Below are 21,721 nucleotides of genomic sequence, written 5' to 3'. Positions count from 1 at the left end.
TAATGTTGAAGCCTTACGAATCAAGGAAAATGAAAGAAAAAATGAACAAGACACTTTTTACTCCAAGTTGAACAGGAAAAAATGTCCACCCATGATACCGTTCTGCTGATATGCAGTCGGCCAGAGGACACCAAATTATGGGCCAATGTAGGAGATATTGCAGCAATCAAGGAGTCCTGATGGATGGATTGACCCATCTATCTATAAATGCTAGACTGCGCTATATCTTAGTAAACTAGACAAAGAACAAAGGATCAGGTGTCACCCAAGCTTGTAAAATTTCAAGCACAAGATATCTCCAAGGTGAGAAAACACTGGACAAGGATCCCGTCATCCTAGGGGGGTTTGGTGATGGTCCGTGCAGGTTTGCGCTCCAATTAAGTTTGAAACTGTCTTTAGCCAGAACAAGACTGCTATTTTATTATGTTAAAGTATTCCAACCATAGCACACCCATTGATAAATGGAATGTGTCTCGGGGAGAACCCACCAATGCTTGTTAATGACACGTCAGTTTCATGTCAATGGTTTATTTCTGATCATGTTAGATTCATGGCAATAAAGACCTATTTGGATTTACTGGAGTCAACAGTTCTTCAGGAAAAGGCAATAACAAAAAGTGAACTCCTCAACTCCTGCATAGAAAGCACACTCAAATCACCAAGCTAGACATCTTACATATGTGTGAGTATAATGTAAATAATATTTAATTGAGGGAGGGGAACCTAGACTGGCACTCTAACAGGGCATCTGAGCCACATTGTCCGTAATTGCAGTGCTTATCGAAGCTCATAGGTCATGGACATCTCCACATCATCTACCCAAGTTGACTTCAGCCCAAACCAACATTGCAATGTGTCAGAATAAAGTGTTGAAACTTTTGTGAAAAACTCACTTCTTTTTGAACAAGGAAAAACATGGACCATCAAACCACTCAAAACACATGGCAAGGCCAATGCTTGAGATAACCATTAAATTTGAAATGTAGCCCATCCATGACTAGCTATGAAATGGTAAGAATGACCTTATCAATGCAGGTGCCAAAAATAGGCAACTCTCTGGGAATGCTCTCCTAGATTAAGCCAAGGTCCCCTTTTTTCCTGTTTATTTTTAGTTCTTCAGAATGAATGACCTACATATCAATCCACATGCCAAAAGTAGGCAATTGTCTGGGTATACCCTCCTAGATTCAGCTGTTGTCCCTTTTTCCTGTTTCATTTTAGTTTTTACAGTTAGAATGTTAATGTGTCAAATGGATTGGATAGATTGCACACATTCCCAGAGCTACCACAACCCGTTTATTAATCGTTTCATGTCAAATAATCATTCCCTTGACTCAAACCCTCTAACTGCATTCAATGTGTCTTCACACTTGTTGTGGATCTTGTGAAAAATGCACACCCTAGTTCCTCCCCTCTGGTTCATTCTGTAAAAGAGGTAGGGAAAAGCCAGATATGGAATCCTGTCTGCCTTCTTGACAAGTATTTTCCTAGGAAAAGTTCAACAACACCACTTTAAATGATATACCATCAAGAAAAGAACCCACCTTGTGCGGGAGGACCATCCACTGTTCTCAAAAAACTGTGAATCTTCGGCACTTGGCATAATGTTGTCCTCTTCTTCGGCCACTTCATCATCATCTACATTAAGAAACTCTGCACAAAAAAGGCAATAAGTGATAAATGTTGAAAGAAAAAAACATAACCAAACAAAAAAGGGAATGTGAAGACTGCAAAGAACTCTGTATAAAATAAGTTAAAACCACGTGCCAACCACATTCTAACAAGTTGAGCAACATGCCATCAGTAGTCACCCCATGCCAAAGTTCATTGAAATTGAGTCATTCACTCATTTCTAAAACTTGGATTTTTCCATTTTCAGAAAGGTGTCTAGTTCAGTCAGTATCACAACCATTTGAATGGTTGGACCGGATCGAACATCAACCAGACACTTTCAGGTCAGTTGATGATTGCCTCAAAAGGTTCAGGAACCAGGCTGAACCGTCCAAACCATTTAGTTCATGACATAATACTTGACTGGATGGTTTGACAGTTCAGTTACATTATTTGATTTACAATCATTTAGAGGAAGAAAGGAACAAAAAGAACACTTCAACTTTCTGTGCACTATTTATTAACCACTTGAATGACGATATTAAGCGTTCATAATTAGATAATTATATTACCAATCTCCTGAAAGCTCACCTTAATTAAACGATCATTAAAAAAGTGATAATTTTTAAAATTAGAAAGTCTGAACTATTCTTTGGAAATGATATCTATTTACCTAATTAGACAATTGGTGAGTAGTTATTGTGATTATCTTGCCAAAGAACAAGGATAATCACGAATTGGCTTCACATCAACAGTGAGAAAAGTTTGGACAAACTGGCAATTGAACCTAGTAGAACCAACCTGGGGCCTCTTCAGTTCTGTGCCCAGGCCAGGTTTTAAAATATGGGAAAAACTACACTTCTCTATGTACACTGAAGTATGAATGACCCATCCCGTGGCAATACACGGGTTGGTCCATGAAATAAGACAACCACCCACCCATCTCAATTCTAAAATCCAAACAGAGTATAGGAAGTGGCTAAAAATTGTGAAGATTCATCTTCACTTTTATATTCGTTTCCTTCTTGTGGCAGTTTCATGATTTTTTAGAACTTCAAATTAAACTTTGAGCACTTTCCTTGACCATTTCAGGCTTATATTTCAAGGCACAATGAATTGTTATAGACTCCTTAAATATTGGTCTTGTTAGAAATTTTGACACTGTACTACAAATAACCACACAAGTTGGATCATAGAACAAAAGTAAGTTAAGGCATAGAAGTATTACTTTGAAGTTCTCTTCAGAAAGAGAGCTTTCTTGTCGTCTTTTCCAAAGAGGGATGTATCTTCATTATCATTTTCTCCATTCACAAACTATTCATTCTAGTTCTTTTCCCTTTCACCATTCTTCCCCCAACCCCCTCCCCCCCCCCAAGAAAAAGTGAGGACAACGCATACATTTCTTTGTTCCTACCTTCTTGTTTCCGACTCGAAAACACATAATTAGAGTGGACTTCTCCAGCTCTATACTAGTCGAGTAGACCATATTACTTCTCACACTGATTTTCCATTAATTTTATCTTCCATGTTATTTTTGTGTAATCATCTGTAACTTTATCCCTTGATCACATGTAGAACTGTCATAAATTTCTTTAGATTGTAACAGTAAGATCACAGCATTAGAATATATTCAATTTTATTTTCATACTGGCCATATATTCTGTTATTTATTTTTCACAAGGGGAGGGGTTTTGTGTACGACTGCTTTCGAAAAACAAAAGCTTCGTAAATAGGGGATGGGTTTTGGTATTTTAGAGGGCTTTATCAGTACGACCATGCACCATGCACTGCCTTAAATGAAATCTTTTGTCTCTTCATAATTAGAAGTTTCGATATGGTTATCGAAGGATGATGTTACAGAGACAAATGAACACCTGAACACTTCACACTCATGCATGCATCGAGATAATATTCTCCATCTATACATTCAGTGATTTAATTACCATTGCAATAGCTCCCCTTCAAGCTCACCAACTGAAGGGGGTGGTAAAAAGACTACAGGAAATCATGAACTCGATGCATCTGACAAAGAACAGTTACTAAATGAGCACCACTGCCATGTAAGCCTCTCAGCCTTATTTTTCAAGACATGGAAAAACACATGTAATTATGCGTTGGGCAACTGGAGGAGTGTTGTCATTGTTGGTAACTGTACAGAGTGCACAGGTGATGCGGCAGTGTGTTCTGATGACTGGGCAGGTGAATGGGCAGAGCAGGTAGTGACATGGCAATGAGTGTCAGTTTGGGTTCTGAAGTATCCAAGCTTATTTGGCAGTGTTTGGCAGCATATGGTAGCTTCGGGTGAAGACGTGAAGTGCAATTGCAATTTGAAAAGTAACTTATAGGTTCGCGCAGATGTGTCATGATGATTTCAAACAAGGACTGCAAAGCAACAAAACTAAAGCAGCATCACCAGAGAACCCAGAATATGTCACTGGGCAAAAGAGAGCACAGATCTGCATCCTGGTAAGCTTGACGCCATTCCAAATGGCGCACGGAGAAAAACACCAATCGAAATGGCGTCATATGGAGGAGCTTTCAGAAAACGCCCTGGATCACAGGGACAGACTGCCTAGTCCGATTGATTTACCTTTCAAGGTGATACCCATCCCATCCCACTTCCAATGCCAAGTCTTAAGCAAAGTTGCCTCCATCTTGCTCTCTAGCTGTAGCTGGGGGAAGGGGTGAAGTGATGCCAAGAAGAAGCAGCTTTGTTTGTGCCAACCCTTTTGAGCAGGCCAAGTGGCAGAATTGGAAGGAGCACTGCTCTTGGAAGTTGCAGTGCGTAGAGTCTTCTTTCCAACGCAACTACAATCACACCGATCCGATACTGTATGGCGAAATAGCGATTTCTGTATCTTCGCGTGAAAACAGAGAAAACCTGAAGAGTTACGGCCAAAGGGCCATCCATGGGCACAAGGGCCCAAGGCATAGCCATAGCTCATGTGCACATGGGCACTCAATTGCTGCAAAATGTCATGCATAGGCCAAGGGCCATGGTCATGGGTGACACAGGCCATAGGTCAAGGCCAAGCATGGCACAGCTGTGCATGCATATCGCAGCAGGGCCACAGCGGGCCAACATCTGCGCAAGAAGAACCACAAGAAATGGCCAAGTATGGGCATGCTCTCAACTTGTTCAACGTATTGTCTCTGAGAAGAGCCCAAATGAAAAGCTCTCGGTAAGTTAAAACCCTGAGAATACATGTCAGTCGTGCTGCACCAATTTGTCACAACGCAGTGACATCGACAAAATTCCTTGGTGCCAATCAATCGTTCAGGGGAACGAAAAGGAGCCCCTTGCACCAATCCGATGCCCAGAGTTAATGCGCACTCAAGGCACGGTCGTCTGGCGGAAATGATTCTTTCGCGCGACCTATTGACTGTGTATTGTGTGATTGTATCTGTGGATTGGAGTGTTGTGTCTGCTTGCAGAATGGGTGTGCACAGTCAGGTGGACCTGGCCACTTTGTGGTAGCAGGGTGGATGTGTACATGACTGTGTTTTTGAAATAGTGCCTTTGTGTGTGTGCCAAAAACAATGCCGGGAGTGTAGTGATCATCAGGGTCGGTTGGGAGATTTTTTAAATACACTGATTCACTCATTCACCCCTCGCAGTGTCAGCCTGGGAATATCATTATGAATATACATATTCATCCCTCTCAGTGTCAGCCTAGGAATATCATTATGTATATATATGACCAGTCAGCATCACAATCAATGGAGACATATACAATAACCTAGAACTGTACTCCTAAATTTAAGTGTTGGTATGCTAAACATAAGACTGGACTATCCTACAACTACATAAACAGTATGGGTGGCAATTTCAGCCTGGCTTGCTTTAGCTCGACAGAACCCACCCCGATCTAACCCCCTATATCCAGACCAATTAATAAATGGGCTGTCAGAAGGTAATGCCTGACAGCTTAATCACTAATGCGTTGGAATTTAGGCATAAAGTCACAGACCTGAAAGATCATTATAATTCATTTCAGCCTGGCTGGACCCACCCACTTAAGAAAGGGGATTTTTATCACTTTTTTTTTTTGGGGGGGGGGGGGGGGGTTTCATGTTTTGGGCAAGGATTTCTTCTTCACCAATGTTTTATCTCCCACCTCTCATCAACTCTACCTAACAAATTGACCTTCAATTCTTGATTCTGTAATCACTTACACTTGCAGAAGCACCGGCCACCCAAGACCATTGGCACTAGCCAAATTCTTTGCTGGAGTAGGATTAACCTTTCAACAGGTTACAAGTTCCCACTCAGCAAGTAGGACCGCAGGGCATAATGTGCACCAGATTTGGAGCTCAAAATCCAATTTTCATATTTAGAGTTTAGACAGAATTCTGGTCAAATATAATACTCAGATGAGGGAACAAATCCCAAATTTTCAGGATCACCCAATGGCTGAATATGAGATTATGGCCCAATAACAGAATTAATAACTGAGCTCCTATTTTTTTAGGAGATCTAACAGAACTGCAGATCAGCAGGTCAGATCCATCTGAATTTCTGGTTGAAGGTGACAAGTGAGGAAAGGAATCTGGTCCAAAAATATCACAATGATGAGTGATCGATTGAATGCAGTGTTCTGTTAGTGTCCAAATCTGATAAATAACTCCCTAAAACAGAGTATCCGTATGAAGCTCAAATCTGAGTTTAATTGCTGAACAACTTCAGACAATCTAACATAGTATTTGATTCTGTCCAGGAACTGAGATTAGGGAAGGTAGATCACTTATCTCAGTAAAGAATATTGAATTGAACCAAACAGAACTGTTAGGGGTAGTCCACGAAAATAGGAAATTATAACTTCCTGGACTCTTTAATCGATAGTTGTCTTCAACAGGGAATACAAGTCAACATATAAGAACCACAGGAACTCTCAAGTTGACAAGAAGATATTACCAAACAGCTACCATCTCTTACAATTGATTGGTAGGAAACAAACCACTGCGGACTTGAACTAGAGTTGTTGACTGAAACAGGGAACCAAACCACCAGTGCCTCAAGGTGCATATGAACCTTCTAACACCAGCTACTTGGAGAAATCGATGGAGCAGATTTTAAGGGTTGTAACAGCAATCAAACAGAGTTAAAAGGGAGTCTTGGTTCCTCACAACAAAACACTGGTTACAGGTTTAAAGAATAGATACTCTAGAGAAAAGGTAGAGAAGAAGAAGGGAGAGGAATATGACCAAAGCCTTTCACTCATGGCCTTGGTCAGTCTCTCACCATAACTAAATCTCACAGCCACTAAAGCAAAGCTTTTTTCTTTTAATACTCAAAATCGTGGGGTGTGTTTAGACGCCCCCTATTTTAGTGATAACAGCAACATGGGTCCCTCCTTGCGTGGGAAAGGAAATCTCCTTACGATATGGTAACTCTAATTAAAAATTAAATACAAAATAGAATCTAACTAGTAGCTACCTAACAAAATAGAAACAGTCCTAAAATTATTAACTACTATAGTAACTAGTACATAAAAGAAACCAGTATCAAAATAGAAACTAAATAAAGCTACTAAAGTACCCCACACATTGACTGTCTAACACAGTATTGGGCCTCAATCTGGCCCACGATTCAGGCTGGGCCTAGATTCCCTTAACCATTAGCTCAATCCACCAGGTAACCCCAAACAAAGAGGTATGGAAAGATGGAGGAAAACAAAACGCGGGGAGGAACTCAGCATCCTCAGTGCTCCACTTGTACACTCAAATCAAGAGACTAGACGTTACATTTTTTTCTTAAAATATTAATACAAAAACTCTGTACTTTTCTCTCACAAAAAAAAAGGGGAGAATTCATAGAATAGATGAATATATCTTTCATGAGTTAAAATTCTTTCAGCCAACATGCCTCGTCAAGGAGTAATGATCAAATAGTAGAGAAGAATTCAATAAAATAGCCCATGAAAACCGAGAACAAGAGAATATGTAGATAAGTCACTTGGAGCTTATTTTAGTGGAAATAAGCTTTGGGTTGGATCATATATGTATTGGGACTTTGATCCCATGGGTTTATTTTGTAATTGGCCAATTTAATGAGCCTAAAATATGGGTAGAAAATAGGAAAACGGGATTTACTTCTTTAGTTTAGTTAGAGTCCTATTTTGAGTTTGTTTTCTTTATTATTTCACTTTCTTAGTCAATTTAGGTTACCTTATTAGTCAAGGATAGGGTTAGGCCTTTCCTTTTTAGCGTCTACGTCTATTTTTGAGTCTTATATATAAGTTTGTAAGGGAGGTCAGCATTGAACACGAATTTGATTAATGAAATATTGGCTTTAGCCTTTGTTAAAATCCTGAGATAAGTTGGGCGAGATTCCCATTCCCTTCCCCATCCCCTTCCATCGGTTATTGAATCCAAACCCTAATTTTGTTCAAATCATGTTCAAGAGTGCTACAAGCTGCTGGGATTTCTTTCAACTGATTGTTACATTGATTTCTTGAAGATTATTACATCAAGATCATTGTTGCTTCAACAGGTTACAAATTTGTGGTTTTTTTATTTGTTACTTCAACCAAGGAAATTGTTCCCTCATTTGAGTTTCCATTGTTCTCTTGTTTTCCCTTAGTTTTACTTCCCATTGTTCTCTTGTTTTCCCTTATTCGTACTTCCCATTGTTCTCTTGGTTCCCTCATGATTTTTGTTTCCATTGCTCTCTTTCTTGTTTTTTGTTGATTTTCTTTTTGATTCTGCCTGGTATTAGACCCATTCTGGTCTAGTCTTACATTAGAATGAGAGCACAAACTAAAAGAAAAAAATAAGATCAAATATGTCACTCTTGACAACAGAAAAGAAAAGGGGGAGGGGAAAGAAGAAAAACTGAAGAAACTAACCTGTGTCATTCCCATCTATTACATCCTCAAAAACCTGCAGAACAACAAGAAACAATTTCTTTAGCAGATATGCATGAAAAATAAAATATTGCTTATGAAGAAAAGCAAAAACAACAGGCAGGCCCGATTCTTGAAAATAATACTGACTCGTTGCAAATAATGCTTGTTTAAAAATTAATAAAATAAAGTCCTTTGATAGATCGAAAAAAATCTCATATATGTTTGGTATTCACTGAACTTCCAGTGGTTGGTGCGTGAAATGTATCTTAAACACTGCAATCATACAATGAGATAACCAAATGAGAAACTTTATGATGGTTTCTATCAACAACAAACGTGTGTTGTGATTTGTGGCACCTATTCACCAGGATTTCATAGAGAAAACTGAAAGCTCCGTCAGGTTGGAAGTGAAGGGAAGGGAAGGGATCTTAGATTAAAACCCAAAAAAAATAAAATTTGTCAACAAATAATGCCTGTGCAACTAACTCAAAAACTTTCAAATCTAATAGCTAATTTGTACTTCACATTTTACCAAAATTGTTTGGATTTAAAAAGAAAATAAAGAAATCAGTTGACAATTTTTATTACCATATTTTGTAAGATTTTAAGTTAGTTACACAATCATGATTACAAAAGTTTTCCCTTTTTCAATTTAATTTCACTTCCCTCCATTTTCCTTTGTATGCAACCAAACGAAGCCCAAGGGGGGGAAAACAAAGCAACACAAAACAAAGAAAGTTACATGATTCGACTATGCAACCTATACCATGGGGAGCATGATACAACTTTGTTCTTCACTATGAGAACCATGTCAACAGAAGCAAACTAAGATCCCAAACACAAGCCCTAAAACCTTTATACCTCACTCTCACAAACTATCTAAAGCCACAAAGAACAAATATTTTGTCTACTAAGAAAACCCAAGCCCATTGATAGAAAATCAGAATATCCAAGTTCTAACAACATAGATACTAAGGATGCTTTGCTGAATAGAATCTCCAATAACAGAGGTTAGTATGCAAACTCAGAATCGAAGGAATAATAGAGAAAATTTATAACTTTAAAGAGTGACGTGAAACTCAGGTTGAGTGCTCAACTCTATGAATACTGTTATACTGCAATAGGTCTTAAGAGATCTGAGATAGGAAGGCAAGTCTTAGTGTCACTAGAAAAACAGAGCAGGGAATAGAAACTAAAATTGTGAGCAATCAAATTCAGATTTTCAGAACAGATTTCAGTAGGCTGTAAACAGGAACTGAGATATCAAATTTTAAAGGATTCTATGCAGTATTGAGAGAGAGAGATGCTCACAGCATGCAAAATTGAGTAGAAAACGGGGGTACAGCAAGCTTGAGGGAAGTGGCGATACTGACCTGAGATTAGAAGAAAAAGAAATAGACAATAGAAGAGAAATATATACAACAGGAATCCGTCTGTGGCCACTCATGGAATCCACCAAGTATAACACTGTAACTCCCTTACAGCAGAGCATTTTTTTTTTCAAAAAGAAAAAAAACTGAACTTTTTTTTTGGATGAATGAAAATTTAATTACGAAGAAAGGAGAGGGAATATACAAGCCCAAGGAGCAACAAAACTGAAGCTAGAGACTAGCTAGGGCGCAAAATGGAAGTAGGAAGACCCCAGGAGACAACAATGATCCTGTTCCTTGGGGTATCCTTTACATCAACAAGGGGGAGGGAACTAGTTTTAGATGAAACATCAAAGAAGATGGCCTTCCAAATCTTGTCGAAAGAGCGGGAGTTGGACGTCCATCTTCTAAGGTTACGCTCCATCCAAATGTGGGAGATAGTGGCACAAAAGGCAAGCTTGCCAACCGAATCACAAATCGAGTTGCCCCTGAAAGTCATATCAATCCAAACCCATTCCTTAGAAAGGGGCAGCGGCCTTCTTCGAGCAGGCCAACAGTGGCGAAGAACACGGTTCCAGATGGAGGAAGCAAAGGAGCAAGTGAAGAACAGATGATCTGCATCTTCGTGCCCATTCCAACAAAAGCAACAGCTGGGGGAGACTTGCATGTGGCGATGAATGAGGAATGCTTGGGTTGGGAGGCAGTTCGCCAGGGCGCGCCAAGCGGTAAGGCTCTGTCGAGGGATGTGCCCTTTAAACCAGACAACTTTATGCCAAGGACAGGGGGTCCCTCTATGTCTAACCATGTCCTAAGCGGAGTGGGAACTGAAACTGCCAGAGGGGGAGGGGAGCCACAAGATGGTGTCGCCTCTACCTCGGTGACCAGGGGGGATAGGGAGCTCAAAAGATCTACGAGGGGAGGGGGGGAGGGGGGAACCAATAACCTCTGGTGATGATGGAAGCCACAAGGGTAGATCTGTCCAATCCGAAAGCATAAATGGCATGGGAGCCGACAATGGAAGCTAGGACACCTGAAGTGTGCCATTTATCGAGCCAAAGGTAGGTCTGCAACCCATCATCGATCCTGCAAGATATAGCGCCCCTAGCTATATGCCTCACTTGGAGAATTCTGCGCCACACCCAAGAGGAGTCTGGCACTGAGCTAACAGTCCAGACAGAGTCTCTACGGAGAGGCCCAACATACACCCAGGAAGTCCAGATGCTGGATTTGTTGGTGAGGAGCTTCCATAACAACTTGATAGAACGAGCAATGTTTACCTCTTTAATCCTTCTGAGACCAAGACCTCCTTCAGATTTGGGGGTGCAAATGGAAGACCAGCTCTTGGGGTGAAGGAACCTAGCTGAATCCACACCTTTCCATAGGAAAGCACACATAATAGATTCGGCAGCCTTGATGGTAGCCTTGGGAAGGCCAAAAACACCGCTCCAACAGATGTAGCAGGACTGAAGTACCGTTCTGATGAGCTCGAGACGACCTACATAGGATAAAAGTTTGGCTTTCCAAAGCTGCAGCCTCTTGCAGAGGAGGTCAAGGATGGGGTTACAGTGGTGAGCTGAAAGTCTAGCAGGGATGAGGGGGAGGCCAAGGTAACGGACAGGTAAGGTGCCAAGGGAAAAGCCGGTGATGGAGGAGAGGGAAGCTTTGGTGGTATCGAAAACACCAGCCAGGAAGATTTGGGATTTAAGGAGGCTGATGCGAAGATCGGAAAACCCCTGGAAAAGGTGAAGGGAAGACATAATGGACTCAATGGAGAGGGGGTCAGCCTTGGAGAAGATCATGAGGTCGTTAACGAAGGCAAAGTGAGTCAGGTTGGTAGGCTTGTATTTGGGGATGGGGGAGATGAGATGGAGGTCGGTTTTGGATTGGATACTATGAGAGAGGACCTTAAGGGAAAGGCAAAAAAGGAAAGGGGAAAAGGGGCAGCCTTGACAGATACCAATAGAGGAGGTAAAGTAACCAGCTGAGCTGCCATTGAGGAGGACAGAGAAGCGAGGGGTGGAGATGCAGAAGAGGATCCAGTTAATAAAGGTGGGAGGGAAGGACATCTTAAGAAGGACTTGGGAGATGAAATCCCAACGGATGGAGTCGAAGGCTTTGTGGATATCTATCTTCAAAAGGGCTGAAGGAGAGTGGGATTTACGGTCGAAGCCTCGAACAATTTCCTGGCAATGGATGATGTTGTCCGTGATGCTTCTTCCGGAGATGAAGGCGGACTGGTTGGAGCTGACAAGGGAGTCAATGACAAGTTGAAGGCGGTTGGCAAGAATTTTGGCAATGAACTTATAAAGGAGGTTGCAGAGGGAGATGGGTCTGAAGTCAGGCATGGAAGAGGCTACTGAAGAATTAGGGATGAGGCAGAGAAAGGTGTGATTGATGCTTTGGATCTGGTGGAGGTTAAAGAAAAAGCTCTTGATGGCACTAATAAGCTCAGCATCGATGATGTCCCAACAAGTGGAGAAGAACCCCATGCTGAAACCATCGGGGCCAGGAGCTTTACTAGCCTTGTGAGAGCGAACAGCAGAGACAATCTCGGAGTAAGAGGGGATGGAGCAGAGGGAGTTGAAGAGGTGGGAAGGAACGAATTTGTTGATTAAGTCGTCCGGGATGGTGGATTGGGTGGTGGAGGGGGGGCAAAAGATACCAATGAAGTAGGCCACAACTTCGGATTTGATAGCTTCCACAAAGGAAAGAATCGAGCCATCAAAGGTGGTAAGAGAGAGAATGGAGTTGGAGTTGGATTTGGCTTTGAGGGAACGATGAAAGAAGGCAGTGTTCGAGTCGCCAAGCTCAAGCCATTTAATACAAGATTTTTGTTTGAGGAAACTCTCCTCTTGAGAGAGAGAGGTCTTAACTATCATAAGAAATCACACATATGGCCCAATTGTTTGATGACCCCAACTTTTCAAAATATAACTTGAATACCCCCTGCATTTTACGATTTCTTACAAGTACCCCTGTCCGTTAGTCAGTCACCGTTTAGTGATGACGTCATAGGTTAGAAAAATCCTAAATGTCCAAACTACCCTTTAAGGGTAGTGAAGCGACCTTTTTACCCTTCTTCTTCTAGTTGGGTTCGGTGATTTTAGGGCTTTTGAGGCCTACGTTCTCACATGAGGGTTAAGTTTTCTGATTCTCACTTATTCGTCCCCTGCAACTTGTCCCTGCCATCACCCACCCCTGTCAAACCACACCTAAAATTGAAAGTTCATTGAAACTCTGGTCCTCACTTCCAACCTATCCCTCCACACCTTGAGGTGGGGTCGTCATGGGTTGAGTTCGTCTGAGCCACCAGGGGCTTCACCAGATTGAACATAGGAGATGCCGGAGCTGCAAAAGGCGGTGATGCTGCCATTTGGAAGCTGACCCATCTACCGGAATCAATAGTAGAGGTGTCTGATTCGTCGCATTCAGATATAGTGGCAGAATGGAAATGGTGGCAGCGAGTTGGGAAGAAACCAGAGATCACAGACTTCCAGTTGCAGCCAAGATTTTCAGATCCAAAACCATTATCGGAAATTCCAATACCATTCATTTCAGCTCACAGAAAGAGCTGCAAAATAGGGATTTTGTATCGAAGTGACTTTCAAGAGCCAAAATGTACAAGGTTTTTTCGAAAACAATGAAGTTTGCTAGCGATTTCCAAGCACCAAAGCCGAGAATTCGAAGAAGAAAAGGAAGAAATATTAAAAGGAGGAAAGGAGATTTAGGACCTGGGGTGGGTTTGGCGGTGATCACTGGGAGTGCAGAGCAAGGGTGGCCGGGATGGCAGGGACAGGGGTGGAGAGGAGGACGGCGGTGGGGGTGGCGTGAAGTTCAGGGGGTAGAGGTGGGTGGGTGGGTGGGTGGGTTGCAACAGGAGGTGTGATTGCAGGAAGAAGAAGAAGTTAAAGGGTAAGTTGGTAATTTTAACTTTACTATTTCAATTGAATAGGAGATAAGAGTAAAATGGACTTTTCCATGTAACCACTAACAGCAGACTAAATCCGTCAGGTTTCATGGTGTGTCAAGTAATTGTTTGAAAAGTTGGGTGTATCAAGCAATCGGGCCATAGTACATGGGGGGTGTATGAGTAATTTTCCCTTTATCTTATTATAGACTTGACCCTGGACATAATCAAACACTGGTTAGAAATTCCTAGAACTGATTTGAAACAGAGACTGAAAGTAAACTAGAACAGACCTGCTGCCGGCTATGGACTAATCCTAATCCGACTAGGACACTTAGAAATTAATAAATAAAATAAGGGAAAAAATACAACTCAAAACCTATCAATTCTGGGACACCAAACTGAGCTCAGATCTGCTACCCACATGGGAACGGGTGGGGACAGATCTGAACCCTCCATGGGGGTGTGGGGCCTGCCTTTAGGGTGTGGGACCCACGCCCCATGGAGGGGTCAGATTTGTCCCCACCCGTCCCCATGTGGTAGCTGATCCGGATTCCACCAAACTGCCTTCAAATAACAAAAAAAAACTCCTAAATAACTATCCCACGACCAGACTAAAATCCAACTCTTAATTGCTAAAGGAACACAAGCAGGCCAGTCTCTTCTTTTCTTAGCGGCTGCATTACCCACCCACAACCATAAGATTGTAATATTACCCGCAGCTAGGACAAAAGACAGCTTTCAACAGTAAATTAATTATAAAATCATGTATGTATATGTACAAAAGTAAATTACATGCATCAGCAGGTTACAAAGGGAAGCAAAACTAGTTGACATTAAAGTACTAGGAACTTTAAGTTGATTCTACCAGCAGCAAATATGTGCATGCCAGCTGATGAGCACATTTATGTGTGAAATCCTAGGGCATAGAGCATACATTTTACCACATTGGACAGAGTTACTTTGATGCTTTCTTGTGCTTTTCAGGTTTTTGGGATATTTATTGCTATTTTGGACTATCGGGGGCTGCATCTCCAAATTTACACGTAAAGCTGCCCAATGTTTTTGCATGACTGTGTTCAGAGCCAAATTTTGAGCAAGATGGACGTGACAGAATTCAGTTACGCATCCATTTAGGCCTCCATGCAATTGATTATTCTTTCAGCCCAAGAAAGGATAATGGGAAGGCCAAAAACGCCGCTCCAATAGATGTAGCAAGCCCATAGCCGTTCTGCCACTTCCCAAGGATATTTTTGGCATCAAAAGAGGTATTTCTAATCAGTGGTGGAGATCTACTGCAAGTACAGGACTGTTTCGGCAATTTTTCATTCTTGAAGAGAGAGAAGGACTGCTACCCACATGGGGGGGACCCACATTACCACAGGGTTCCACGATTTTTGAAGGCCCATAGCTGTCCACGATTTTTAGAGGGTGCACACACACCCTCCACGATTTTTCTAGAGGACTTAATTGGTATTGATTAATTGACTGAGTGGAATCCTAGTCATCACCCTTATTCTCTCTCCTCCAACTTTTCAGGGGCACTTTTGGAATTTTACTATAGATAGATTTCTTTTGAAAAATATGCTCTTATCCTTGGAAGGTTGAAAAGTCAAAGATAACTTGATCTCCTTGCTTGGAGAAGACACCTACAAAGATAAGGAAGCACAAGATTAGAATTAGAAGGTTTATGTAGCTAAGATTCTTTTCTCTCCCTCTTTCTATTTTTTCTCTTTTTTCTTGGGATTCAAGGCATTGTAAAACAGGAAGGAGAAGGGAATATTCCCTATTTTTGGATTTTCTCTCTCACTCTCCACGTTTTTTAGAAGGAGAGAGGCCTCAAAACCGTGGAGCCCCTCTCCCTCTTCCCTTTTCTCTCTTCTCTTCTCCCCTTCCCCCTATAAATACCCCTAGCCTCTCTCTTGTAAAGTTGTTCAATTAATTAGTGAAATTTCTTCTTTTCTTCTTCTAGTTTTTGGCTTTCTAAGTTCTAGTTTGATTTTATGATTTCAATTCCATGGTTGTAATGCTTTTGATTCATGCTTTAATTTTATGTCTTCAATATGGTTGTAATAATTCTAGTTTAGTTTCAAGCTTTCTAGTCTAGGCTTCTAAATTCTAGTGAGAAGATTTAGAAGACTTGGAAGAGGAAGCCATGATAGGATTATTCAAGTGTTCAAGCTTCTTCAACTACATTCATACAAAGCCTAATTAGTTCGTGCAATTCAACTTTGGTAGAAGGGAGTATCAATTTCTTATTTTTATTTTTGTGTTCTTCTTCTTCTTAACCTCTTAATTCTTCTAGTTTCTAATTTCTTCTTCTTATTCTCTACCTCTTTCTTCTTCTAGGAGTTTTATTTTATTAGTATTTTCATCTCCATTAATCCCTCCATTCTATTAGGAATTTTCATTCTCCATTATTTTTATTTTCATTTTCATTCTCTATCTCTCTAATTCAATCATGCTTTTAGGACTTTTATTCACTATTATCATCATGCATTGTGGTAGGATTTTAATTTAATTACTTTTGTTTATTTTTCAGATTCGGTAGCGCCATTTCACGTGTGATATCAACTTCAATCCGGTTCAAGCTTCAATTAGTTAGTTCTATTTCTTTGATTTTTAGTTTTTGATTGTGTGGTTGTGGCAATTTAATTCCTCCAATTTTGTCAATCCGCGTTAGATGCATAATAGGTTAGATGGATGTGTGTTAGGCCGTAGATGCTTGTGAGTTAGGATCCGTTTGCTTAATTGTCGTTAGTTTAATTCAAAATTTTAATTAATTTGGTTCACTTTGCATTACTTTTAAGTGAGTAAAATAGAGTGGCGTACATCTCTTTGAGTTCGACCCGTAGCTACGATTGATCCGTACGCTTGCGGTTAATTATTTCTTGCAAACACCAGCATTTATAAACACATGCACAAAAGTAAATTACATACACCAGCAGGTTATAAAGGGAAACGAGACTATTATACATAGTTGTCAAAGCGTCGCCTAGGCGTCTTGGATGCCTTGGTCACCTAATTTGTGTCTCCTTGATTTTGGCCCCTCTCCACCGCCTTGGGTCGCCTAGACGCCATGACAACTATGCTATTATACATAAAAGTATCGAGACAATTATGCCAAAACTTCATTTGGGGAAAAAATAGAGGCACAACCTCAATCAAGAAATATAAATAAAAAACAACCAAGAGGTTATAAAATGTTTCGATGGAGAAGTTTAGAGCACAAAATTGCAAATAAATCTGGAGCATACGTTAAAAATGGGTGAAGATCTCTTACCCATACCAAGTAGATATGAGGCAGAGATACTGCTTTACAAGAAAGTGTCAACTAAAGTAAAACAAATCAGATGAGATATATCCTTTCACTGATGCAGGGAAAAGCTAAAGAAGAGAAAATTCAGAACTCGGTAGAAGTGCATCACTTACATCAGAATCTCCAGCAGAACTATGAAACGCGCAAACTTTAGCATCTGTAGTGTTATTTTGATTGGCACCCACACAGCTTGGATCCTCTCCTTCAGGAAAGAAAACATCTTCCATGTCAACGTTAGGTTCTAATGGGTAATCAATACCAATAGTCGGGCCATCCTCATCCATGGCTTGCTCAGACTTTGTTACACTCTCATCTAAAAACCCATTATTCTCTCCAATGCTCTGATAACTGATTGTAAGAACCACATCAGTTTGCTCACCACTTTCCAAACAAATGCCTGGAAAGGAAGAATTTATATTTTCAAATGAGGGGGTAGAGGGAGCTACTTGCACATCCGCGCTTGTTTCAACTGAACAGTTGTCCAGTTCAGCAACAGACACTGCAGAAGAAGTATCCTTCCCCTCGCCAATCTGGCAGTCTTGAGCTAATAACCTGCCGCTTTCGGCTTCCACCAGTACAGACTCATCCTTTGCAGCAGGTAAAACCTCAGGTGGAATTGAACTTTTGCCATTCACTTCCACAATATGAATGGCCTGAATGTCATTGCCATCATTACCACACACAGTTAAAGCACCCTTTTCATCAGGCTCAAAGTCCAATTTCTGATTTGGAGAGGAATGTTCTTCATTGTTCTGCAGAATAACTTCTGCTCCACCACTGTTATCCACAGAAGACAACTTGAAAGAATCAGTTGACAAATTACTATTATCTCCAGAGAGAGGACCAGAGGGTACCACTAGTTCAGCCCCAGGAGTGGCAACATGATCCACTACATCAGAAATCCCATCATCCACTCTCTCCAACTCCATGGCAGTTATTTCTTCCGACTGTCCATCTTTTGATGAGCCCAATGGAGCTGTGTCAGTTGGACTCCCTGTTTGCCCTTGAGTGTCATGCCTGCAGGACCTAATGGAATGTTCGCCCTGCTGCTGGTTCTCAGTCTGTACAAGTGTCTCAGCTGTTTGTGCTTCACTTTCCTTTGTCACTAATACAGCCTCACCACAACCCTCTAAGGTTGTATACTCTTCGAAATGTTGGTCTTTGGCCTGGCCATGTACTCCAGCAGGTAGTGCTTCCCCATCGTTTCTGACAGTGACATTCTCGCTGCAACCTTCCAAACTAGTTTCTTTGGCAATATCTGTGCTCACCACATGCTCCCTACCCTTTAGTACTCCAAAAGGAATGCAATTTGCATCAACTTGGTCAAGCCCAGCTTTAGTCAAATCATATGTTCGATTCTGCAAACCAATCAACTTCATTGACATTCCTGAAAAGAATAAATGGATACCGAGTCACGGATCATGCAATGCTACATGCAAAAAACCTTACTATTGATAGGAAAGTACAATCAGAAGAAATAAAACAGAGAATAAATACACACACATACATATCTGAAATAAAACTATAAATTTAAAAATCAACAAAAAAGTTAATAAGAAAAGGTGAAACCAAAGGCTCACAACTGACTCTAACTAGACCACGACCATTGACAAGGAAAAAAAATAAAAGGTCAAGAAACAAATGCTCTTTCACTCGAACACAAGGAGAAGCTACATGCAAAGGGGCTAAAACCACCACTTAAGTGCAAAATAAAATCACAAATACCATCAATGTGAGAAGCATTAACAGTGCGGTGCAGAGAAAATCATACACCCAAAATACAAAAACCAAAAGAAAAAAAGTCCATATTATTCATCAGATTCAGAGCAATTAAAATGTCATACTAGTCAACAACTAAGCAAATAAGAATTCATTTCATAGAAACATGACTTTGGTACATGTTGAACAATGTTGACCATTCACATGGCTAGAATGGACCATGTGTTGACAGGTACAAGTCATTAATCAACAAAATAGGTGAACTTTTTGACGAACTTTTTTGTTTTATCAGCAACAGAATTAGAAGAAAAATAGAAAGAATGTTGATGTTATTCTTTCCATACACCCCAAAAAAAAAAAAAAACCAAATGCTATTGCTCTTCAAATGTTTTTGATTATTTTTCAACTCGAGACAGTAACTCAAATAATTGCTCTATTATACATTATGCTGCTCCTGATTACATGGCCTCTTCTTTGTCATTTATCTTCACTGAATGCACATTATATGCCCTATTGAGGTGGCATAGGCATTCGCAGTGAAGGCCATTGAGTGCACGGGTAAGTAGGAATTATATGTGAGAGACTAGAGATGTTAAAAGAGGGCAGGGGACAGACTGAAATCACTTGGAAAGAACCGACAGGGAAAGGAATAAGTGTCTTTGCATCAACAAAAAAGTGGCCTTGAAGTTTAAACAGACATGAACGGCGAAACAGGATCCATGTAGCAAATCCCATTTAGTTGGGAAAATGCTTAGAAGCTTGGTTGAATTGAGTTAATGGCCAAATGCCCATGTGTGTGGTGAGAGAATATAAAAAGACTTGAAGAGCCTAAGAACAAAAATAATTAGAAATGCTTCTTTTTCTTCTGATAATTTAAAATATTTTCATGCAAGTGTTGAAAAGATGGAAAACAGGTCCACAAAGCTTTACAGAGAATTATATGATTTAGACTCTCCATCGCATTGTACATGGTTATAACAAGCACTATGGCTCAAATGTTGTACCGCACGGGACGAGCCTTTTTCTTTCTTCTTGATTTTTGGCTGTCTTTTTTTTTTTGCTTGTTTGGATCATAGTTTGAAATTTTGGTTGAAATACTGAAATTTCAATGGCTTATCAAGATTTCAACCCTGACCAAAACAAAACCACCAGAGATTTGACAGGTTTACAAGGTTTCGGTCAAAGTTATTTACCTATTGAGGAGGCTCATGAAAAGATGTAGAGCTAGCAAGAAGGATCTCCATTTGGTTTTTATTGACTTGGAAAAAACCTATGACAGAATCCCTAGAGACTTAATCTGGCATGTTCATGTGAAGAGAGGGGTGTCTTGCAAATATATAGATGTTATTAAAGATAGGTATGAAGGTGTGGTGACTAGTGTGAGGTCTGTTGGAGGCCAGGGCAAGGAATTCCCAATTACGATTGGAGTACATCAAGGATCAGCCCTAAGCCCTTATCTATTTGCGCTTATCATGGATGAGACCAAGAGCATTCAAGACGAAGTCCCGTGGTTTATGCTCTTTGCTGATGACACTGTTTTGGTGGATGAGACAAAAGCAAGGATCAATACTAAGTTAGAGACAGAGTATATGAGGTGTAACTTTAGTCGCACCGCTGACATGGTGAAAATTGAGGAGAGAGAGATACCGCAAAGTGACTATTTTAGATATCTAGGGTCAATCATAAACAAGAAAGGTGACATAGACGATGATGTTTCACAAAGAATTTAAGTGGGATGGATGAAGTGGAGAAGCGCGATCGGAGTACTATGTGACTGACGCATTCCTTTAAAGCTTAAAAGAAAGTTCTAAAGGACTGTTGTTCGACCGGCTATGATGTATGGGGTGGAGTGTTGGGCAGTCAAGAAGTATCATACAGAGAAGCTATGTGTAGCAGAGATGAGGATGTTAAGATGGATGTGCGAAAAAACTAGGAAGGATAAAGTAAGGAATGATCATATGAGGACCCCATTCAGTTGGGATAAGGCTGAGTTTATTGTTGTTGTTGTTGCTGTTGTACAAGGATTCGGTCGAAACGGTACAATGTCATAAAATGCCACATTTTACTCGAAATTGTAATTTTATGATTCTTCATTCCTATTGCATATTTCAATTTTTATTGAATGTTGTATGTCATATGATTAAATTATGTGTGTAATAAGCTATATAAGGGAAAGGATACATTAGGCTACGGTTTGCACTAACAACCGAGGGTCTGCAGCCAAACTACCACTTTTGGGGTTTTTTTCTAATCTAATGGATTAAATATGTGTAAACAAACTTAAATAGACACTACAAGAAAGTTTCAAGACAAAATTCCATCACTTGGCCACTTAAATGGCCATTTTGAGTTGACCAGCAAAATGGACTAAACTTCAAGCCCATTTCGCAGTTCAACGGTATATTTTGGTTTCGACCAGGATTTTGATCCTGGTTAAAACCAAAATTTGGAACCTTTGGTTCAGATAGTATAAGAAAATGTGAGATAATGTGTAACAAGTACACTTTCTGGCAACTTTCTCACATTTTCCATGTTTGGTTGTTTAAATAATCAATTTCTTGGGGTTTGTACTTTTCTAACAGTCTCTAATTTTTCTCAAGTAGATTTGTTACAAATTTCTCCCAAAATTGGTCAGATTTTGAGAGAGAGCATATGAAAGCTCAAAAAGGACTTCGAATTGGGAGGGCAATCCTCCCGGTGAACTGACCGTACCCCAAACCAACACAGGTGAACAAGTAAAGTATACTAGGGCACTTGAGAGAACCATGTCGAAGGAACTCGGCAAAATGACCCCATAACTTCCGGAGAAGGGTGCTCTCCTATCTTTTGAGGGTGGGTTCCATCCAACTTTTTATCACTTCCTAACCATTTTCTTAGAACAACCAAATATTAAATTGGATAATGTTTCATTTTCTTCACTTTACTTCACTATTCTGAATTCTCTCTC

At 40.4% G+C, this 21,721-nt stretch overlaps 1 protein-coding gene and 1 long non-coding RNA gene across 4 annotated transcripts in view; one reads left to right on the top strand and one right to left on the bottom strand.

Annotated features, from left to right (window-relative positions):
* Positions 1 to 21,721, bottom strand: part of LOC122668973 (sister chromatid cohesion 1 protein 4-like) — a 42,215-nt gene that overhangs the window by 8,411 nt on the left and 12,083 nt on the right. For all 3 annotated transcript variants that reach the window (XM_043865577.1, XM_043865578.1, XM_043865579.1), the window contains 3 exons: positions 17,169 to 18,442; positions 8,460 to 8,493; positions 1,545 to 1,653 (listed from right to left, as the gene is read on the bottom strand). In XM_043865577.1, the coding sequence (XP_043721512.1) occupies positions 1,545 to 1,653; positions 8,460 to 8,493; positions 17,169 to 18,442 (1,417 nt within the window). The remainder of the gene's footprint in view (positions 1 to 1,544; positions 1,654 to 8,459; positions 8,494 to 17,168; positions 18,443 to 21,721) is intronic.
* On the top strand, positions 380 to 21,584 carry LOC122668974. Its single transcript, XR_006333943.1, has 3 exons — positions 380 to 391; positions 10,998 to 11,007; positions 21,443 to 21,584. It is a non-coding gene; the product is annotated as an uncharacterized LOC122668974 (long non-coding RNA).

Source organism: Telopea speciosissima, chromosome 7 (genome assembly GCF_018873765.1).
Source record: "Telopea speciosissima isolate NSW1024214 ecotype Mountain lineage chromosome 7, Tspe_v1, whole genome shotgun sequence".
Classification (NCBI taxonomy): domain Eukaryota; kingdom Viridiplantae; phylum Streptophyta; class Magnoliopsida; order Proteales; family Proteaceae; genus Telopea; species Telopea speciosissima.
Note: the sequence above shows the minus strand (reverse complement) of the source record. Positions and strands in the feature narration are given on the sequence as shown.